This window comes from Lotus japonicus, chromosome 3, assembly GCF_012489685.1.
Source record: "Lotus japonicus ecotype B-129 chromosome 3, LjGifu_v1.2".
NCBI lineage: Eukaryota > Viridiplantae > Streptophyta > Magnoliopsida > Fabales > Fabaceae > Lotus > Lotus japonicus.
This window is the reverse complement of record NC_080043.1, coordinates 9526436-9548937: the sequence shown is the minus strand read 5'-3', so window position 1 is coordinate 9548937 and position 22502 is coordinate 9526436. Positions and strand designations below refer to the sequence as shown.

The following is a 22502-nucleotide window of genomic DNA, read 5'->3' as shown; positions in this document are numbered from 1 at the left end:
CTAAATTTTATCCATCTAAATATTGATCAAACCACCGTTTGTTTTATGAGAAGCTTCTTTTGCTTTAGTTAGTACTTAGTACCCAATACATGCAAATACAATATAAGATTTTTATCATAACTAATAAAATATAATCTTCTGCTTGCTAGTTGCTACCAAAACCTTATCTATAGCGAATATTTCGATATGTTTCTATAATATGTTTAGATTTTTGGCCTACATGATAATAATTTATTGGAGATTTAACAGTGCCATAATCAACATGTTTTAAGACTAGGAGACAAGCACAATAATTGGACTCTTCACATAATGTTTGCCATCTGACCACACAAGTGATGAGGAAATTGCACTACCTATTCTCAATCCTCCTCCAGAAACAGTAACAATAAAAGATTTTCTCTCATGCAATGACTCGAACCTCAGAACCTCAGGCTCCACCGTGATGTTCATTTTCAGATTCGGCAAGACGGTAGCCTTGTAGGTCAAGTTGTGAGGAAAGCCAACATTCGTCACTGTTCTATTAACCTTGATAATGTAAGGCTCCAAAGGCTTAACATTTACCGTTATTGCAGGGTAGTTTAAATCTATGACCAAGCTTCTATGGTGTTCTCCATAACAACTTAGTGAATGAGCTCCAGCAATAATCTTAAGTTTCTTAGCACTATAACCATAGTTGCAAAGCATATTGACATAGTCTTTCATGGAAATGTCATATACAAGGCCAGGGTCAATAGCTTTTACTGGATTGACATTCCCAGCTCCATAAGAGAACTCACCAGTCATATTATAATTCCCATTCAATGGCTCTGCTGTGGTCATTATTGCTGATTTGATCGCGGCTGGCGACCAATCTGGGTGAAATGATTTCACATACGCGGCGACTCCGAACACATGAGGGCATGCCATTGATGTACCATACAGTACATTGTAATTGACCTTTCTCTTATCACTTGAATAAAGTGAGGGTGACGCTATAGGTGACCATGCTGCCAAGATATCAACCCCAGGAGCACTCACATCTGGTTTCATAATCTCCGAAATCAAGGGATTCGGTCCGCGGGAGGAGAAGCTAGCAACCTTAGGAGCACTATGATCTTCGAAAGTCTCGCTATTCAATATCTCAGCTTCAGGATTGTTTGTTGAATTTGTGTAGTCCTGGATAATAGCGTAGTCTTTTGGATTGAGGTTCAGTGAAGGGAAATAAGTCACCTTAGAGCAATCATTGTCAGGGTTTCCTAAATCCGTGGTGATTGAACCAACTGCACCTTTTTCATAAGCTGCTTCATCTTTCAACAAACCTTCGCATAAAACCAGCTTTCCCTTCACGGTCTCGCTTCTTAGACATTGACACAAGTCAGAATATCCTCTGCACCTTTCATCATTTGCATTTCGCTTAGCAATAGGAAACTTTACCCCATTTGAAACGACGGCATTCACAGACCTTCCAATCAATGTCATCCCATTCCCGAGAATCACCTTCACCACACGTAAACATACAAAATTAGTAAGAAAGCAAAAATCCAATATATTAAGTGAAACTAATTACAATAACTAACTAAATAATAAAATATAAATATTTTTAAAAGCGGATATATATATATATATTAATGTATTTTATTCTCCCTGCAACCACCTTGTCAATGAACTGTCGATCTATGGTGCTGGCTGCGACAGTCAACAACCACGGCGCCAAGCTCACAATAGAGCCTGAAGCAGGACCATAGTTCCCTGCACCCTGCACTGTGAGAATCCCTCTTTCCATGGCATGGAAGGAACCGATTGGAATGGTGTCACTCGTAAAGTCAGACACTCTGTCGCTCGTGACTGAGAGGCTGATAATGTCGACGCCATCAGCAATGGCATCATCGAAAGCTGCTAAAACACTAGCTTCGTCGCAGCCGCCTTGGTAGCAGGCTTTGTATGCAGCGATCCTTGTAGATGGAACAGCACCCCTTGCGGTGCCTTGTGCGAATCCGTAAAAGCTTGCACCAATGACGGTGTTTCCAGCTGCCGTCGAGGAAGTGTGGGTTCCGTTACCCACGGTGTCTCTTACAGTGTGGTCATCATGTGTGGTAAGGTATGGGGGAGGGCTATAGACCCGCGCCCCAATGATCTTGTTGTTACAAGTGAAGTTAGCACCCCCTTTGCAATGGCCCTTCCACTTGGCCGGAATATGACTAACACCTGAAAAACATAAATAGAAATAAATGATAAAATAATTGTGGGGATGTTGAAAGGTTTTTACCACAACTGCTTTCAAATCCCTTTCAAGATTCAATTGTAGTATAGTAAAGAGTTTTTATCGTCCTCAGGTAATTGGAAATACAACGCCGTTCTTTAGCTAAATTACTTAAGCAAAGAGTTCAAGAAGCGTTTGGTTGATTGTTTTGAGAAATGTTGTGGACATAAAACAGTAATAAAAACGGGTTTAAAAACAGATTGAGAAAGCTGTTGGGATTGGGGTTCACACATCAACTCTCATATATCCTATAATTCAACACATACAACCTATTCTATCCTTGACTTCATCACATCAGTTCTTATCTATCTCATTAATTTCTTACATGAGCAGATTAACGATTCACTTCTCTAATTATCTATGTCTCGCATAACTAACGAAGCAAAACGTAATGAGTTCAGATGTTAAGCGACTAATAAACCTAACCCTATGTCTAGCAATCAGGTAAATTAGATGATACAACCTAAATCTAATTCAAATATGTAGCTTTCACTCACATATCAAATCTCAAATCATGTTCTAGTTGATCAAGCTAAAACAAGTATTAAAATCAAGATCATATCATTGAAATCAAGAGATAAAATAGATTCATATGAAAGAGACCTAAGATGGATACATTTAAGTCAAGTATTACACCCAATCCCAACAAAGAGAAGTTTAGCTATCCATAGACATGGATGCTATGCTTACAAGAGGAACTAAGACGAAAGTTATGATCCGTGCCGTCCTCGGTGATGATTCCAGCTTGATGGATGGTGAATCAAAGCTCCCAAAGTTCCTTTTTCTTCTTCTCTATGCAATTTTCTCTCTAAGAGGTCCAAAATAGGTCAAAAGATGATCCATTTCTGATCTTGGTCGAGCCTTTTATAAACAGGGCACGGTTTCGCTTAAGCTGATAAAGGTTCCGCTTAAGCGAGGAGGTTTCTTCATGTTCAGGTAACGTCTTTCAGCTTAAGCGAGACCATTTCTCGCTTAAGCCAAATTATCTTCCAGAACCACTGCTACTGCCATGTAATTTGGCTTAAGAGAGGCAGCATTCGGCTTAAGCGAAGATCAATATGTTTGCCACTGCTACTGCCATATAATTTGGCTTAAGCGAGCCAGCATTCGGCTTAAGCGAAGATCAATATATTTGCCACTGCTACTGCCATATAATTTGGCTTAAGCGAGCCAGCATTTGGCTTAAGCGAACTTCAATATTTGTAGCTCTTTTGATTTGAAATTGTTTGGATCTCTTGACTTTCCTCCTACAATAAAACCAAAGAGCTTAAATGATAAAGCTAATATATATATATATATTGTCTATATAAAAAACTATCTACTTACTAAATTAACCTATTGAGGGATAATTTGAAAGATAATGTACACATCTAGAACAGAAAAGTACCCAAATTAGTAGAGAAAATCAGGTATTTTTGGTACTCATCAGGGGAAAATGTGGATTTTTTTTGTAGGCACTCAGTGGAGTGGATGTAAAAAAAGTAGAAGAGAGATATACAATTAATATGTTATATAATATAATTGGGGTTGTCTAATTGACCTATGTGAAAGTTTGGGTTAAATAACTCATTATCCAATCACATTGGAGATAAGTGAGTTTGAAATAAATTAATAAATAAAATATAGAAATTCCAACACACGTATCTCCAATGTGATTAGAGCATCTTTATCCATCATGCTAACTAGTGTGTCTACACTTCATTATTTACAACTCTCCATAGTGCTACATCATCTAAACCATTTTACTAACTTTTTACTCCAACTCAAAAACTCTTAAAATTTTCTCTAGTAGACCCACATTCAACTACACACTTTATATGATAAAATGATAAGCAAATACAATAATATTTTATAAGAACATATTTATGAGAGATAAGTTTTTACACTACCACACCCAAATTAGACATGGTGGAAGAATCATTTCTCTCCAATGGCATGAGACACTAATGAGAGAGTCTCTTTGGTGTAAGACACTCCCATTGAAGATGCTCTTAGATGATGAGTTATTTAACTCAAACTTTCACATGAGTCATTTAGACAATCCAATATAATTTGGTAAGAAGATAGTGAAATAGAAAAATATGATATGTAATATACTGTTTTATTAATTGAAAAAAGTGCAATATATAAAATCATACAAGGTCTAAAACCAGTACATCAGGACAAATCAAAGGCAACAAATTGGATGTAACCTCTTTCAACCAAACTAAATTGGCAAAGGTGAAAACAATCCTAGCAAACTGAATCGGCAAAGATGAGATGTAATATAAAGTCTAAATAAATGTCATTAAACTTATATTATAATTGTCTTCGTAAATGTTTCTATTTACAAAAAAAAAAATTTAAGGGTTAAATATGTTTTTAGTTCCTTACATTTAAAGAAGAATCTAATTAAGTTCCTATAAAATAAATCCTTAGAAATTGGTCCCTAACAAAAAACAATTGATGTAGGGCCAATTCTTCAATTTTGACTAGACAATTACCCACGTCGCGAGCCTAATCAGTTGAGGGTTGATAGGTGGACTTTTCATATTAGTTTTCATCCATGGAAATAATTTATGCATAAAATACGGAGAGAGAAAAACTATATTATTTAAAGTTAATAATAAATAAAAATGAAATTTAAAAATTAATTTTAATAGAAAATAAATATTTACCATATTTCTTCAATTCAAGTCAAACCAATTTCCAAAAATCCAAAAAAATTCCTTTTAAAAAAAAGTCAAATAAAAAACATTAAATATAATTGAAAAGCTTATTACCTTGGTCGGTGAAACTATCTGATTCTGGCCAGATTCCGGTGTCAATGACCCCGATCACCAAATCACTCTCATATTTCTGTTGTCTTTTAATTGATTCTGAGAACCCTAAGAAGTCCCATGACCTCGTCGTTTGAATCTGAAGAGTTTTGCTCAGAAAAACTGAAACAACACCGTCCATGCCAGCAATAATTTTTTTATGTTTTTCACTGAGCTTCGCTGCAAAACCATTGAAGCTCCTCTTGTAGCTTCTAACATGGTGCTTTGTCACATCGCTTCCACCCACAACCTGTTGCAACATGCTGATGTGGTGAGAGGTTGGGGAATAATTAGAAGAATCTCTCTGAACAGGAAGTGAACCCATGTATACGATGTAAAGTTTATGATCTCCATCGTCATTGCTAGCATCACAAAAAAATGGATTTGTGGGTGCAAGAACGAAGGATAGTAAGAAGATGAGAAGAAAACTGTGTTTGGCCATTGTTAAGGGTTTGTGTGATGGTGGTGAGGGAGGTTAATGGAGTATCAATTTATCTTTGCTGTTATATATATACACGTATAAAAGAGGTCATATTTATAAGAGATTAATTTCTTGCTTTTTACACCATCATTCAATCACATCCCTCTTATTGTATAATGTGAACAAAAAAGTATGTAGTTAATTACTTACTTTTTAAAAATTATTAATTAATATTTATTTTACTTTCCTTTTATTTTATTAATTAATTACTTATTTTTTTATTTTTATTAATTGTTTAAATATATTTTTAGTTATGTATTTAGATGTATTTTTTTTGTCCTTACACACTTTTTTTGCTTTGTTCCCAAAGTATTTTAATTCTATTGTTTTTTTTCTTTATAAGCATTCCATTGTTTGGTAGTATGAGGTTCTGTACTACCATTTTTTGTAACAAAAAAAAAAGACTTTTTCTGACTTTTTTTCCTTTGACTTTGCATTAATGAAAATACTAATTATTTATTGATGACTGTTATGAAAAATTATTAATTAGTAATTATAATACTTCTCATACATATAAATTAAATATTAATTTATTTTCCTATTTACTAAAAAGAAAAAAATTAAATATTAATATGCAAATTAATTGTAAAATTAAAGGACAATCATAATGAGGAAAATTTTCAAAATTGATAACATATTATATTCAGCAAATATGTTAATTTTTAAAATTAATTAACATAGATGAGGGATTTGGACGATAATGATGGTGTTGATATCGGCGTGAACGAGCGATGGCGATACTGGAATCAGAGTGGACGAGGCGGCGGCGGGGGTCTCATAATGGAGGTCGTTCTTCTCCAGGTTTCTTTTTCTTCAATTTTCTTCTTCCCTCATCTCAAGCAACCCTTCTTATTCTGCTCAATCATCTCGTCGTCGGCCATCGTCCCCTTCTATTTTCAGATCTGAACCGGCCACCATCAGGGGCGGACCTATGTTGTGGTGAGGGGGTTCATCTGATTCCCCTGAACAAAAAAATTGCACTTAATTTTCTATATAATTTTTTTTTTGAACCTCCAGAAAATTTTAAATTATACGAGTAGACTAAAGTTTGCACCTATTTGCACCAAAGTCCCACCTATTTGCAAACCTATGACTTGTATAATTTATCATGTATAAAACATATTAAAGTTGTTTTAAATTATATTTTTACTGATGTTTCATTTAAAAAATTTGAACCCCCTAACCTCGGGGTCCTGGATCCGCCACCAATCACCATCACCTCCTCTGGTTCCGGCGAACCACCACCACGCTCTGCTAGCGATGGTGATCATGGAGGGGTTAGACATGGAGGACCAAAACCTTAAAAGTGAATTGGATTTTTTGTACCATGACGTAAGTGCTACTCTTGTTGGTTTTAATTTATCGAACCTCAGGAATTGTTGGAATGAAGATTCAGTTTAAGCTTCAAGTAAGGTGTGGGATTCTTGCTACAAGTGGCTTAATGTTTCTACTGTTCTCCCACAAGGATGCCAAGAACCCAGCATGGTGGCGAATTGACGACTGTGGATAAACAAAGGGGGGCAAAATCAGTTTGGCTGGCGGTTTTATTGTCCATTTGGGATTTGGCTATGTAGAAACAAAATCATCTCCAAGGATGGGGTGAAGGATGCTGAAAGAGTTTGGGAATTAGCACAGTTAAGAGTAAGAAGTTTTGTGCGACTGGATCTCTAATCCAAGGAGTTGTTTGGAATACTTTTGATCTGGGCTCTTTTCTGGTTTTCGATAGTTTTCTCTAGTTCTTGGCTTGCTGCCAGAACAAAACTGTGTTACTTTGGCCTTAATCATGTGATTCCTCACACGATGGATAGTGCTGAATTTAGACTTTGCTACTCTACGTGTTTAGAAGCCTCTTAGTGGGCTTGCGTGGACCTTTGTGAGTGAGGTTGCAGGCCTTGGTTGTGTCATCTGCTTTTTTCTGTGTGTTGCTCGTACAGTTAGGTGTTGGGTGTTATTGTTTATGTGGGTTGTGCCTTGCCCGTCACCTGTTTTTGCTCTTTGTGCAGGGTTTTTTTTTTTCTCTTGTATATGGATTGAAATACTCATAGTATTTTTTATTTATTCAATTTTGACTTACCAAAAAAAAAATGGTTGGTGTGTGTATTCATGTTCTCCACAGGTAGATAAAGGCTTTTTGTGTTATAAATTTTCTATTGTGCATTCTGATCCTTGCCTCCAAACGCGCGCACGTTAAACTTATAAAATGAAGGTAAGGAACTTGATCTAAATTTTATCCAATTTATTATTGATCAAACCACCGTTTATTTTATGAGAAGCTTCTTTTGCTGTAGTTAGTACCCAATACATGCAAATACAACATAAGATTTTTATCATAACTAATAAAATATAATCTTCTTGTTGCTACCAAAACCTTATCTATAGCAAATATTTCGATATATTTCTATAATATGTTTAGATTTTTGGCCTCCATGATAATAATTTATTGGAGATTTAACAGTGCCATAATCAACATGTTTTAGGACTAGGAGACAAGCACAGTAATTGGACTCTTCACATAATGTTTGCCATCTGACCACACAAGTGATGAGGAAATTGCACTACCTATTCTCAATCCTCCTCCAGAAACCATAACAATAAAAGATTTTTTCTCATGCAATGACTCGAACCTCAGAACCTCAGGCTCCACCGTGATGTTCATTTTCAGATTCGGCAAGACGGTAGCCTTGTAGGTCAAGTTGTGAGGAAAGCCAACATTCGTCACTGTTCTATTAACCTTGATAATGTAAGGCTCCAAAGGCTTAACATTTACCGTTATTGCAGGGTAGTTTAAATCTTTGACCAAGCTTCTATGGTGTTCTCCATAACAACTTAGTGAATGAGCTCCAGCAATAATCTTAAGTTTCTTAGCACTATAACCATAGTTGCAAAGCATATTGACATAGTCTTTCATGGAAATGTCATATACAAGGCCAGGGTCAATAGCTTTTACTGGATTGACATTCCCAGCTCCATAAGAGAACTCACCAGTCATATTATAATTCCCATTCAATGGCTCGGCTGTGGTCATTATTGCTGATTTGATCGCGGCTGGCGACCAATCTGGGTGAAATGATTTCACATACGCGGCGACTCCGGACACATGAGGGCATGCCATTGATGTACCATATAGTACATTGTAATTGACCTTTCTCTTATCACTTGAATAAAGTGAGGGTGACGCTATAGGTGACCATGCTGCCAAGATATCAACCCCAGGAGCACTTACATCCGGTTTCATAATCTCCGAAATCAAGGGATTCGGTCCGCGGGAGGAGAAGCTAGCAACCTTAGGAGCGCTATGATCTTCAAAACTCTCGCTATTCAATATCTCAGCTTCAGGATTGTTTGTTGAATTTGTGTAGTCCTGGATAATAGCGTAGTCTTTTGGATTGAGGTTCAGTGAAGGGAAATAAGTCACCTTAGAGCAATCATTGTCAGGGTTTCCTAAATCCGTGGTGATTGAACCAACTGCACCTTTTTCATAAGCTGCTTCATCTTTCAACAAACCTTCGCATAAAACCAGCTTTCCCTTCACGATCTCGCTTCTTAGACATTGACACAAGTCAGAATATCCTCTGCACCTTTCATCATTTGCATTCCGCTTAGCAATAGGAAACTTTGTCCCATTTGAAACGACAGCATTCACGGATCTTCCAATCAATGTCTTCCCATTCCCGAGAATCACCTTCACCACACGTAAACAGAAAAAATTAGTAAGAAAGCAAAAAATCCAATATATTAAGTGAAACTAATTACAATAACTAACTAAATAAGAAAATATAAATATTTTTAAAAGCGGATATATGTATGTATATATATATATATATATATTAATGTATTTTATTCTCCCTGCAACCACCTTGTCAATGAACTGTCGATCTATGGTGCTGGCTGCGACAGTTAACAACCACGGCGCCACGCTCATAATAGAGCCTGAAGCAGGACCAGAGTTCCCTGCACTCTGCACTGTGAGAATCCCTCTCTCCATGGCATGGAAGGAACCGATTGCAATGGTGTCACTTGTAAAGTCATAGGCTTTGTCGGTCCCGATTGAGATGCTGATGATGTCGACACCATCAGCAATGGCATCATCGAAAGCTGCTAAAGTACTAGCATCGTCGCAACCGTCGTTGAAGCAGACTTTGTATGCAGCGATCCTTGCAGATGGAACAGCACCCCTTGCGGTGCCTTGTGCGAATCCGTAAAAGCTTGCACCAATGACGGTGTTTCCAGCTGCCGTTGAGGAAGTGTGGGTTCCGTGCCCATTGATGTCTCTTATAGTGTTGTGATCATTTGCGGTAGCGTCTTGGGGAAGGCTATAGAACCGCGCCCCAATGATCTTGTTGTTACAAGTGAAGTTAGCACCCCCTTTGCAATGGCCCTTCCACTTGGCCGGAATATGACTAACACCTGAAAAACATAAATAGAAATAAATGATAAAATAATTGTGGGAAAAATGGGGATTTTTTTTGTAGGCACTCAGTGGATGTAAAAAAAGTAGAAGAGAGAGATACAATTAATATGTTATATAATATAATTGGGGTTGTCTAATTGACCTATGTGAAAGTTTGGGTTAAATAACTCATCATCCAATCACATTGGAGATAAGTGAGTTTGAAATAAATTAATAAATAAAATATAGAAATTCCAACTCACGTATCTCCAATGTTATTAGAGCATCTTTATCCATCACGCTAACTAGTGTGTCTACACTTCATTCTTTACAATTCTCCATAGTGCTACATCATCTAAACCATTTTACTAACTTTTTACTCCAACTCAAAAACTCTTAAAAGTTTCTCTAGTAGACCCCACATTCAACTACACACTTTATATGATAAAATGATAAGCAAATATAATAATATTTTATAAGAACATATTTATGAGAGATAAGTTTTTACACTACCACACCCAAATTAGACATGGTGGAAGAAACATTTCTCTCCAATGGTATGAGACACTAATGAGAGAGTCTCTTTGGTGTAAGACACTCCCATTGAAGATGCTCTTAGATGATGAGTTATTTAACTCAAAATTTCACATGAGTCATTTAGACAATCCAATATAATTTGGTAAGAAGATAGTGAAATAGAAAAATATGATATGTCATATACTGTTTTATTAATTGAAAAAAGTGCAATATATAAAATCATACAAGGTCTAAAACCAGTACATCAGGACAAATCAAAGGCAACAAATTGGATGTAACCTCTTTCAACCAAACTAAATTGGCAAAGGTGAAAACAATCCTAGCAAACTGAATCGGCAAAGATGAGATGTAATATAAAGTCTAAATAAATGTCATTAAACTTATATTATAATTGTCTTCGTAAATGTTTCTATTTACAAAAAAAAAAATTTTAAGGGTTAAATATGTTTTTAGTTCCTTACATTTAAAGAAGAATCTAATTAAGTTCCTATAAAATAAATCCTTAGAAATTGGTCCCTAACAAAAAACAATTGATGTAGGCCCAATTCTTCAATTTTGACTAGACAATTACCCACGTCGCGAGCCTAATCAGTTGAGGGTTGATAGGTGGACTTTTCATATTAGTTTTCATCCATGGAAATAATTTATGCATAAAATGCGGAGAGAGAAAAACTATATTATTTAAAGTTAATAATAAATAAAAATGAAATTTAAAAATTAATTTTAATAGAAAATAAATATTTACCATATTTCTTCAATTCAAGTCAAACCAATTTCCAAAAATCCAAAAAAATTCCTTTTAAAAAAAAGTCAAATAAAAAACATTAAATATAATTGAAAAGCTTATTACCTTGGTCGGTGAAACTATCTGATTCTGGCCAGATTCCGGTGTCAATGACCCCGATCACCAAATCACTCTCATATTTCTGTTGTCTTTTAATTGATTCTGAGAACCCTAAGAAGTCCCATGACCTCGTCGTTTGAATATGAAGAGTTTTGCTCAGAAAAACTGAAACAACACCGTCCATGCCAGCAATCATTTTTTTATGTTTTTCACTGAGCTTCGCTGCAAAACCATTGAAGCTCCTCTTGTAGCTTCTAACATGGTGCTTTGTCACATCGCTTCCACCCACAACCTGTTGCAACATGCTGATGTGGTGAGAGGTTGGGGAATAATTAGAAGAATCTCTCTGAACAGGAAGTGAACCCATGTATACGATGTAAAGTTTATGATCTCCGTCGTCATTGCTAGCATCACAAAAAAATGGATTTGTGGGTGCAAGAACGAAGGATAGTAAGAAGATGAGAAGAAAACTGTGTTTGGCCATTGTTAAGGGTTTGTGTGATGGTGGTGAGGGAGGTTAATGGAGTATCAATTTATCTTTGCTGTTATATTTATACACGTATAAAAGAGGTCATATTTATAAGAGATTAATTTCTTGCTATTTACACCATCATTCAATCACATCCCTCTTATTATATAATGTGAACAAAAAAGTATGTAGTTAATTACTTACTTTTTAAAAATTATTAATTAATATTTATTTTACTTTCCTTTTATTTTATTAATTAATTACTTATTTTTTTATTTTTATTAATTGTTTAAATATATTTTTAGTTATGTATTTAGATGTATTTTTTTTGTCCTTACACACTTTTTTTGCTTTGTTCCTAAAATATTTTAATTCTATTGTTTTTTTCTTTATAAGCATTCCATTGTTTGGTAGTATGAGGTTCTGTACTACCATTTTTTGTAAAAAAAAAAAGACTTTTTCTGACTTTTTTTCCTTTGACTTTGCATTAATGAAAATACTAATTATTTATTGATGACTGTTATGAAAAATTATTAATTAGTAATTATAATACTTCTCATACATATAAATTAAATATTAATTTATTTTCCTATTTACTAAAAAGAAAAAATTAAATATTAATATGTAAATTAATTGTAAAATTAAAGGACAATCATAATGAGGAAAATTTTCAAAATTGATAACATATTATATTCAGCAAATATGTTAATTTTAAAAATTAATTAACATAGATGAGGGATTTGGACGACAATGATGGTGTTGATCTCGGCGTGAACGAGCGATGGCGATACTGGAATCAGAGTGAACGAGGCGGCGGCGGGGGTCTCAGAATGGAGGTCGTTCTTCTCCAGGTTTCTTTTTCTTCAATTTTCTTCTTCCCTCATCTCAAGCAACCCTTTTTACTCTGCTCAATCATCTCGTCGTCGGCCATCGTCCTCTTCTATTTTCAGATCTGAACCGGCAACCAATCACCATCACCTCCTCTGGTTCCGACGAACCACCACCACGCTCTGCTAGCGATGGTGATCATGGAGGGGTTAGACATGGAGGACCAAAACCTTAAAAGTGAATTGGATTTTTTGTACCATGACGTAAGTGCTACTCTTGTTGGTTTTAATTTATCGAACCTCAGGAATTGTTGGAATGAAAATTCAGTTTAAGCTTCAAGTAAGGTGTGGGATTCTTGCTACAAGTGGCTTAATGTTTCTATTGTTCTCCCACAAGGATGCCAAGAACCCAACATGGTGGCGAATTGACGACCGTGGATAAACAAAGGGGGGCAAAATCAGTTTGGCTGGCGGTTTTATTGTCCATTTGGGATTTGGCTATGTAGAAACAAAATCATCTTCAAGGATGGGGTGAAGGATGCTGAAAGAGTTTGGGAATTAGCACAGTTAAGAGTAAGAAGTTTTGTGCGACTGGATCTCTAATCCAAGGAGTTGTTTGGAATACTTTTGATCTGGGCTCTTTTTTGGTTTTCGATAGTTTTCTCTAGTTCTTGGCTTGCTGCCAGAACAAAACTGTGTTACTTTGGCCTTAATCATGTGATTCCTCACACGATGGATAGTGCTGAATTTAGACTTTGCTACTCTGCGTGTTTAGAAGCCTCTTAGTGGGCTTGCGTGGACCTTTATGAGTGAGGTTGCAGGCCTTGGTTGTGTCATCTGCTTTTTTCTGTGTGTTGCTCGTACAGTTAGGTGTTGGGTGTTATTGTTTGTGTGGGTTGTGCCTTGCCCGTCCCCTGTTTTTGCTCTTTGTGCAGGGTTTTTTTTTTTCTCTTGTATATGGATTGAAATACTCATAGTATTTTTTATTTATTCAATTTTGACTTACCAAAAAAAAAATGGTTGGTGTGTGTATTCATGTTCTCCACAGGTAGATAAAGGCTTTTTGTGTTATAAATTTTCTATTGTGCATTCTGATCCTTGCCTCCAAACGCGCGCACGTTAAACTTATAAAATGAAGGTAAGGAACTTGATCTAAATTTTATCCAATTTATTATTGATCAAACCACCGTTTATTTTATGAGAAGCTTCTTTTGCTGTAGTTAGTACCCAATACATGCAAATACAACATAAGATTTTTATCATAACTAATAAAATATAATCTTCTTGTTGCTACCAAAACCTTATCTATAGCGAATATTTCGATATATTTCTATAATATGTTTAGATTTTTGGCCTCCATGATAATAATTTATTGGAGATTTAACAGTGCCATAATCAACATGTTTTAGGACTAGGAGACAAGCACAGTAATTGGACTCTTCACATAATGTTTGCCATCTGACCGCACAAGTGATGAGGAAATTGCACTACCTATTCTCAATCCTCCTCCAGAAACCGTAACAATAAAATATTTTTTCTCATGCAATGACTCGAACCTCAGAACCTCAGGCTCCACCGTGATGTTCATTTTCAGATTCGGCAAGACGGTAGCCTTGTAGGTCAAGTTGTGAGGAAAGCCAACATTCGTCACTGTTCTATTAACCTTGATAATGTAAGGCTCCAAAGGCTTAACATTTACCGTTATTGCAGGGTAGTTTAAATCTTTGACCCAGCTTCTATGGTGTTCTCCATAACAACTTGGTGAATGAGCTCCAGCAATAATCTTAAGTTTCTTAGCACTATAACCATAGTTGCAAAGCATATTGACATAGTCTTTCATGGAAATGTCATATACAAGGCCAGGGTCAGTAGCTTTTACTGGATTGACATTCCCAGCTCCATAAGAGAACTCACCGGTCATATTATAATTCCCATTCAAGGGCTCCGCTGTGGTCATTATTGCTGATTTGATCGCGGCTGGCGACCAATCTGGGTGAAATGATTTCACATACGCGGCGACTCCGGACACATGAGGGCATGCCATTGATGTACCATACAGTACATTGTAATTGACCTTTCTCTTATCACTTGAATAAAGTGAGGGTGACGCTATAGGTGACCATGCTGCCAAGATATCAACCCCAGGAGCACTTACATCCGGTTTCATAATCTCCGAAATCAAGGGATTCGGTCCGCGGGAGGAGAAGCTAGCAACCTTAGGAGCGCTATGATCTTCAAAAGTCTCGCTATTCAATATCCCAGCTTCAGAATTGTTTGTTGAATTTGTGTAGTCCTGGATAATAGCGTAGTCTTTTGGATTGAGGTTCAGTGAAGGGAAATAAGTCACCTTAGAGCAATCATTGTCAGGGTTTCCTAAATCCGTGGTGATTGAACCAATTGCACCTTTTTCATAAGCTGCTTCATCTTTCAACAAACCTTCGCATAAAACCAGCTTTCCCTTCACGATCTCGCTTCTTAGACATTGACACAAGTCAGAATATCCTCTGCACCTTTCATCATTTGCATTCCGCTTAGCAATAGGAAACTTTGTCCCATTTGAAACGACAGCATTCACGGATCTTCCAATCAATGTCTTCCCATTCCCGAGAATCACCTTCACCACACGTAAATAGAAAAAATTAGTAAGAAAGCAAAAAATCCAATATATTAAGTGAAACTAATTACAATAACTAACTAAATAAGAAAATATAAATATTTTTAAAAGCGGATATATGTATGTATATATATATATATTAATGTATTTTATTCTCCCTGCAACCACCTTGTCAATGAACTGTCGATCTATGGTGCTGGCTGCGACAGTTAACAACCACGGCGCCACGCTCATAATAGAGCCTGAAGCAGGACCAGAGTTCCCTGCACTCTGCACTGTGAGAATCCCTCTCTCCATGGCATGGAAGGAACCGATTGCAATGGTGTCACTTGTAAAGTCATAGGCTTTGTCGGTCCCGATTGAGATGCTGATGATGTCGACACCATCAGCAATGGCATCATCGAAAGCTGCTAAAGTACTAGCTTCGTCGCAACCGTCGTTGAAGCAGACTTTGTATGCAGCGATCCTTGCAGATGGAACAGCACCCCTTGCGGTGCCTTGTGCGAATCCGTAAAAGCTTGCACCAATGACGGTGTTTCCAGCTGCCGTTGAGGAAGTGTGGGTTCCGTGCCCATTGATGTCTCTTATAGTGTTGTGATCATTTGCGGTAGCGTCTTGGGGAAGGCTATAGAACCGCGCCCCAATGATCTTGTTGTTACAAGTGAAGTTAGCACCCCCTTTGCAATGACCCTTCCACTTGGCCGGAATATGACTAACACCTGAAAAACATAAATAGAAATAAATGATAAAATAATTGTGGGGAAAATGTGGATTTTTTTTATAGGCACTCAGTGGATGTAAAAAAAGTAGAAGAGAGAGATACAATTAATATGTTATATAATATAATTGGGGTTGTCTAATTGACCTATGTGAAAGTTTGGGTTAAATAACCCATCATCCAATCACATTGGAGATAAGTGAGTTTGAAATAAATTAATAAATAAAATATAGAAATTCTAACTCACCTATCTCCAATGGGATTAGATGATGAGTTATTTAACCCAAACTTTTACATGAGTCATTTTGACAACCCCAATATAATTTTGTAAGAACATAGTGAAATATAAAAATATGATATGTAATATACTGTTTTATTTTTAATTGAAAAAATGCAATATATAAAATCATACAAGGCTCTAAAACTAGTACATGAGGACAAATGAAAGGCAACAAATTGGATGTAACCTCTTTCAACCAAACTAAATTGGCATTGGTGAAAACAATCCTAGCAAACTGAATTGGCAAAGATGAGATGTAATAAAAAGTCTAAATAAATGTCATAAAACTTATATCATAATTGTCTTCGTAAATGTTTCTATTTACAAAAAAATAAAATAAAGGGTTAAATATGTTTTTAGTTCCTTACATTTAAAGAGGAATCTAATTAGGTCCCTATAAAATAAATTCTTAGAAATTGGTCCCTAACAAAAAAATTATTGTAGGGCCAATTCTTCAATTTTGACTGGTCAATTACCCACGCCGTGAGCCTAATCAGTTGAGGGTTGATAGGTGGACTTTTCATATTAGTTTTCATCCACGTAAATAATTTATGCACAAAATGCGGAGAGAGAAAAACTATAATATTTTAAGTTAATAATAAATAAAAATGAAATTTAAATATTAATTTTTATAGAAAATAAATATTTACCATATTTCTTCAATTCATGTCAAACCAATATTCCAAAAATCCAACAAAAATATTGGTTTAAAAAATTTAAATAAAAAATATTAAATAAAATGGAAAAGCTTATTACCGTGGTCGGTGAAACTATTCGATTCTGGCCAGATTCCGGAGTCAATGACCCCAATCACCAAATCACTCTCATTTTTCTGTTGTCTTTTAATTGATTCCGAGAACCCTAAGAAGTCTCATGACCTCGTCGTTTGAATCTGAAGAGTTTTGCTCAAAAAAACTGAAACAACACCGTCCATGCCAACAATCATTTCTTTCTGTTTTTCACTGAGCCTCGCTGCAAAACCATTGAAGCTCCTCTTGTAGCTTCTAACATGGTGCTTTGTCACATCGCTTCCACCCACAACCTGTTGCAACATGCTGACGTGGTGAGAGGTTGGGGAATAATTAGAAGAATCTCTCTGCACAGGAAGTGAACCCATGTATACGATGTAAAGTTTATGATCTCCATCGTCATTGCTAGCTTCACAAAAAAATGGATTTGTGTGTGCAAGAGCGAAGGATAGTAAGAAGATGAGAAGAAAATTGTGTTTGGCCATTGTTAAGGGTTTGTGTGATGGTGGTGAGGGAGGTTAATGGAGTATCAATTTATCATTGTTGTTATATATATACACGTATAAAATATGTCATATTTATAAGAGATTAATTTCTTACTTTTTACACCATCATTCAATCACATCCATCTTATTGTATAATGTGAGCAAAAAAGTATGTAGTTAATTAATTACTTTTTAAAAATTATTAATTAATATTTATTTTACCTTACTTTTATTTTATTAATTAATTACTTATTTTTTATTTTTATTAATTGTTTAAATATATTTTTAGTTATGTATTTAGATGTATTTTTTTGTCCTTGCACACTTTTTTTGTTTTGTTCCCAAAGTATTTTAATTATATTGTTTTTATCTTTATAAGCATTCCATTGTCTGGTTTTGTGAGGTTCGAGTCATTCCATTCACTCTGTACTACCATTTTTTGTAACAAAAAAAATACTTTTTCTGACTTTTTCTTTCCTTTGACTTTGCATTAATGAGAATACTAATTATTTATTGATGACTGTTATGAAAAATTATTAACTAGTAATTATAATACTTCTCATACATATAAATTAAATATTAATTTATTTTCCTATTTACTTTAAAGAAAAATATATTTAATATGTAAATTAGTTGTAAAATTAAAGGACAATCATAATGAGGAAAAATTTCAAAATTGATAACATATTATATTCAGCAAATATGTTAATTTTTAAAATTAATGAGTAATGATTTATATACACCTCATCTTTTAAACACTTCATTTCCACTTATTTTTGTTTCTATCTTTCTCATCTTATCATCTATCACATCTAAAACTTTCTCTTTCTTACTTTTTCTTTCTTCATATCTTTCTCATCCTCCACCTTCTTCCACTTCAAAATTAAATGAGGTGTGAAGAAAACATTTTCCAAAATTAATTAATAACATTACCATTGAAAATAACTACTTTATTGAAAATATTTTTTTAAATTTCTTAAATAACAGTAAATTTTAATTACTATTAATTTACATATTTGACTAGAAACTTTTTTAAACACATTTTGTAATAATATTAAATTTTAAATTATTAAATATAAATATGTTCACATGAAGAGATCATAATATATTTATTAAATATTATAATTAGTTAGTGTATTAGTAATTATGAATCATTGCAAAAAAAAAGAAGGGATCTATTAACTCCAGGAGTCAATTAAAAAACCTACTCCTAATCTTAGCCGTTTGATTATTTTAAAATATAACGATTGAGATTAAAAAGTAATCATCTCTCACGTAACTCCTTCAATCTATTTTTCCCAAATCTGCAAGTAAACAATCGACCATGGAACAGAACAATCGAACAAGGTCACCGTGGGGGGCTGGAAGCAGTGATTTCTTTGATTGATTTAGTTGATAAAATGGATCTCATTTTTGTTGTCATCCCATCGTTAGCAGACTCACCAATTCTTTCTTTCTAATGGTTTCATTTCTGAGTTGTGTATGACTCATATATCATTGAATTTCAATTTGTTTAGATCCTTAATCATGTGAATTTCAAAGTTCAATTATAATTTATAATTAGCTTAAAGGGTCCAAAGGCCTCTGAGATTATAAAGGGAATCAGTTCCAGGACCTAGAAAATTATTTCATCAAATTGGGTCCCTAAATTTTGTTTTTTAATTCAATTAAGGCCAAATCCCAATTTGGTCCTAGTCATTAGTGACACCTGGCATTTTTAATTATTTTTTAATTAAAAAATTAATTTTTAATACCAAGTCATCAAAATAATCAGAAAAAAAAAATCTTAATAAAAACCTAATCTAATAATCCTAAACTAAACTACCTAATAATCTAATAAACCTAATTTAAAAATCTAATCTTCAACACCATCATTCTCATCTTCAACACCCAACACCTTCATCTTCTAAACCCAGCAACATCCACCCCACCTGCAACCTCAACATCCACCTCCAACGCCATCCCCAAACCTCAACCTCCAACCCCCACCCCCAAACGGCCAAACCCCACCCGAAACCAAAACCCCAAATCCCCAAATCCACCACCAGGCGATGCAAGGAGAAGGAGTGATCGAGAGAAAGAAAGAAAATCCCAACCTCCATGAGTCCCAAAACCCCGATTTCGATCTGACGAAGGAAGGACAGACAGATCTGGATCGAAGAAGGAAGGTTCGACCTCCTCACTCTCGATGACTCTCGAATCAGATCGTCGTCAGAGTATGTTGGAGCGGCGTTGGAGAAGATGGTGACAGACGGTGGTTAGGGTTCCATTTTTTCCTCTGTTCTTTGTCGTTTCTGGAAGCGGTGGTGGTGCGGCGGTGCTCGCTGGGGACAGGGGAGAGGAGCTCGCGGTCGTGGTTTTCAAGGTGGTGCTGGTTCGTTTATGGTGGCTCTCATGGGAAGAAGAAGACGCAGTGATGATGGTGTGGCTTGCGAGTTGCGACAGAGGAAGCAAGAGGAACGATGGTGGTGGCGGCCTTCATGAGAAGGAGAGGAAAGTGTGGTGATGGTAATTCACGTTGAAAGGAAGAAGGAAAGGGGTGATGTTGGTGCTGTGTTCTTCTGGGAAAAGAAACGAAGAAGTAGATTAGGGATTAGATTAAGTTTTGGAATTAGATTAGGGATTTTATTAAGTTTTTTAAATTTTTTTTCTGCTTAAATAACTGAGTTGGAATAAAAAAATAAAGTTTTATTATTTTTTAATTAAAATAAAAATAAAAAATGCCAAGTGGAATTGGTGACTAGGACAAAATTGAGCCGTGGCAACATTTGACCTTAATTGAATTAAAAATAATTTTTTAGGGACCCAATTTGATGAAATAATTTTCTAGGTCCTGGAACTGATTCCCTTTGTAATCTCAGGGGCCTTTGGACCCATTAAGCCTTTATAATTTATATAATAGAAAATTTGTGAAATGTGTATTTGTAATGGAACCTTGTATATATGGCATTTGAATTATAACTGTGTTACAACGAAGACAAACGATGAACAAGTTTTGTGCCCGTGTTGTGCGCTGATAGAATCACTTTAAATTCTGAGATGATGAAGAAAAACCTTAAGAGAGTAGAGGCGCTGAAGAACGTTCTTGTCGTTTGTCATCTGACTTGGGGTGTGCACCCAGTTCTAGGAAGGTTGCAGACATAAGCAAAGTCAGTAAAAATAGGTCATGAGAGATAATTATCTTTTAATCTCAGCCGTTATATTTTAATATAATCAAACGGTTAAGAATAAGAGTAGGTTTTTTAATTGACTGCTGGAGTTAATGTTGTTGGAGATTAACCAGAGTTAATTATGTAATCCGTTAGGTTAGTTAAGGTGTTTAGTTAGACTTACTTGGTTAGTAAGTGGTTTAGTTTGTTAGTGTGAGGACTTGTGTATAAATAGTCTAAAGTGTAAGCACCTATTGTCATATTGAATGAAATCAGTTTTTCCCCAAATCACTTTTGTTCTCTCTATCGTGTGTTAGTGCTGTATCTGTTGTGTGTGTTGTATCTGTTAGAACTCTGAACTTGACAGTGGTATCAAGAGCTAGACCGATTCTAGGGATCTTGCCGGCGTCACACGCGGTGCGATGGCGAACTCCAACAGTGGCTATGGCGGTTTCTCCATGACTCTTCCTGTCTTGGACTCGAAGACCAACTACGATAAGTGGAATCTGGTCTAAATATGCTTACTTCTCCCGTGAGCTACAGGATTCTTTGCAAGATTAATTGCAGATTTATTGTCTACAATCAGTGTGAATGGACCAGAACCAATGATTTTCAAGTCTTCAAGAAGAGTTTGGAGCCATACAGCTTGACAGCTTCCCATACATGCAGCTATATACTCAGCCTCACAACTAGACAAAGCATATGTCTGGCCACAACGATTGATTCAGAATGTTTGGTACCTTGACACTGGTTGTTCAAACCATATGTCTGGCCACAAAGATTGGTTCACCAGTCTAGATGAATCTACCAAAACCAATGTAAGGTTTGCAGATGGCAGCTTCATCATAGCTGAAGGTAATGGAAGGGTTATGATCAAGAGGAAAGATGGTAAAGAGTCTTACATCTCCAATGTTCTGTATGTTCCAAAAATGAAGACAAATCTTCTGAGTTGGGACAATTGCTTGAAAAGGGATATGCTATGAAGATGAGGAACAGGCAAATGAAGATCTTTGATGACAAGGAACAACTAATCATGAAGGTCCCACTATCTCTCAATAGAACTTTCAAATTTTCTATTCAAATTGGAGATCAGAAATGTCTTGAAGCAACTGTGATGACTGATGATTGGATTTGGCATCAAAGGTATGGTCACCTTAACTTCAAGAGTTCAGAGTTAGTTAGTAGAGCTGAGATGGTGAATGGGTTAACAAAAATTAAAGCTCCTAGAGGTTTATGTGACAATTTCCTAGCAAGCAAGCAAAATAGGAATTCTTTTGTTCCATTCATACCTACTAGGACATTGAAGCCACTTGAAGTTGTCTATTCAGATGTGTGTGGTCCTTTTGAAGTTGAAATACTTGTTGGAAATATATATTTTGTAACTTTCATAGATGATTTCACTAGGAAGTTATGGCTTTACTTTATCAAGAGGAAAGATCAAGTGTTTGAGATGTTCAAGACCTTCAAGGCAATGGCAGAGAAACAGAGTGGAGAATGTCTTAAGAATTTAAGAACCGATAGGGGTGGAGAATATATCTCTAAGGAATTTCATGAGTTCTGTGACAAGGAAGGGATAACTCATGAGATTATTGCTCCATATACACCACAGCATAATGGTACTGCTGAGAGGTTCAATAGAACTATTCTGGACATGTCACGAAGCATGTTGAGGACTACAAGTCTCCCTAAGAAATTTTGGGGAGAAGTTGCTTCTACTGCTTGTTATCTACTCAACAGGTGCCCTACCAAGAGATTAGATGGTGTTACTCCTAAAGAAGCTTGGACTGGCAGAAAACCAAGTGTTAGACATTTGAGGATTTTTGTCTCAGTTTGCTTCAGACATGTTCCAGATGTAAAGAGAAAGAAGCTTGATGATAGAGGACAACTTCTAATTCTCTTAGGCTATCATTCAACTGGTGCTT

The 22502-nt window shown here is 35.7% G+C and overlaps 3 protein-coding genes across 3 annotated transcripts; all 3 read right to left on the bottom strand.

Annotated features, from left to right (window-relative positions):
* Positions 1-273: 273 nt before the first annotated feature.
* On the bottom strand, positions 274-5479 carry LOC130749632 (subtilisin-like protease SBT4.3). Its single transcript, XM_057603006.1, has 3 exons — positions 5002-5479; positions 1634-2184; positions 274-1476 (listed from the first exon to the last, which is right to left on the bottom strand). Exons 1-3 carry the CDS (start codon positions 5477-5479, stop codon positions 274-276), a joined length of 2232 nt encoding a protein of 743 aa, XP_057458989.1.
* Positions 5480-7983: 2504 nt separating this feature from the next.
* LOC130748797 (subtilisin-like protease SBT4.3) lies at positions 7984-11780 on the bottom strand. Its single transcript, XM_057602044.1, has 3 exons — positions 11296-11780; positions 9375-9925; positions 7984-9200 (listed from the first exon to the last, which is right to left on the bottom strand). Exons 1-3 carry the CDS (start codon positions 11771-11773, stop codon positions 7998-8000), a joined length of 2232 nt encoding a protein of 743 aa, XP_057458027.1. The 5' UTR covers positions 11774-11780; the 3' UTR covers positions 7984-7997.
* A 2216-nt stretch (positions 11781-13996) lies between these two features.
* LOC130743564 (subtilisin-like protease SBT4.3) lies at positions 13997-17431 on the bottom strand. Its single transcript, XM_057595810.1, has 4 exons — positions 17108-17431; positions 16954-17029; positions 15368-15918; positions 13997-15199 (listed from the first exon to the last, which is right to left on the bottom strand). Exons 1-4 carry the CDS (start codon positions 17429-17431, stop codon positions 13997-13999), a joined length of 2154 nt encoding a protein of 717 aa, XP_057451793.1.
* Between the last annotated feature and the right edge of the window lie 5071 nt (positions 17432-22502).

Bases quoted from the DNA above. Each gene is read 5' to 3' on its own strand.
- LOC130748797 (XM_057602044.1), bottom strand. From the start codon at position 11,773: ATGGCCAAACACAGTTTTCTTCTCATCTTCTTACTATCCTTCGTTCTT. The intron at 9,926-11,295 runs GTAATAAGCTTT...TATGTTTTTCAG, and splicing joins AGATAGTTTCACCGACCAAG to GTGTTAGTCATATTCCGGCC. The intron at 9,201-9,374 runs GTGGTTGCAGGG...CGTGTGGTGAAG, and splicing joins ATCGACAGTTCATTGACAAG to GTGATTCTCGGGAATGGGAA.
- LOC130749632 (XM_057603006.1), bottom strand. From the start codon at position 5,479: ATGGCCAAACACAGTTTTCTTCTCATCTTCTTACTATCCTTCGTTCTT. The intron at 2,185-5,001 runs GTAATAAGCTTT...TATGTTTTTCAG, and splicing joins AGATAGTTTCACCGACCAAG to GTGTTAGTCATATTCCGGCC. The intron at 1,477-1,633 runs GTGGTTGCAGGG...CGTGTGGTGAAG, and splicing joins ATCGACAGTTCATTGACAAG to GTGATTCTCGGGAATGGGAT.
- LOC130743564 (XM_057595810.1), bottom strand. From the start codon at position 17,431: ATGGCCAAACACAATTTTCTTCTCATCTTCTTACTATCCTTCGCTCTT. The intron at 17,030-17,107 runs TTGAGCAAAACT...AAAAGACAACAG, and splicing joins ACGGTGTTGTTTCAGTTTTT to AAAAATGAGAGTGATTTGGT. The intron at 15,200-15,367 runs GTGGTTGCAGGG...CGTGTGGTGAAG, and splicing joins ATCGACAGTTCATTGACAAG to GTGATTCTCGGGAATGGGAA.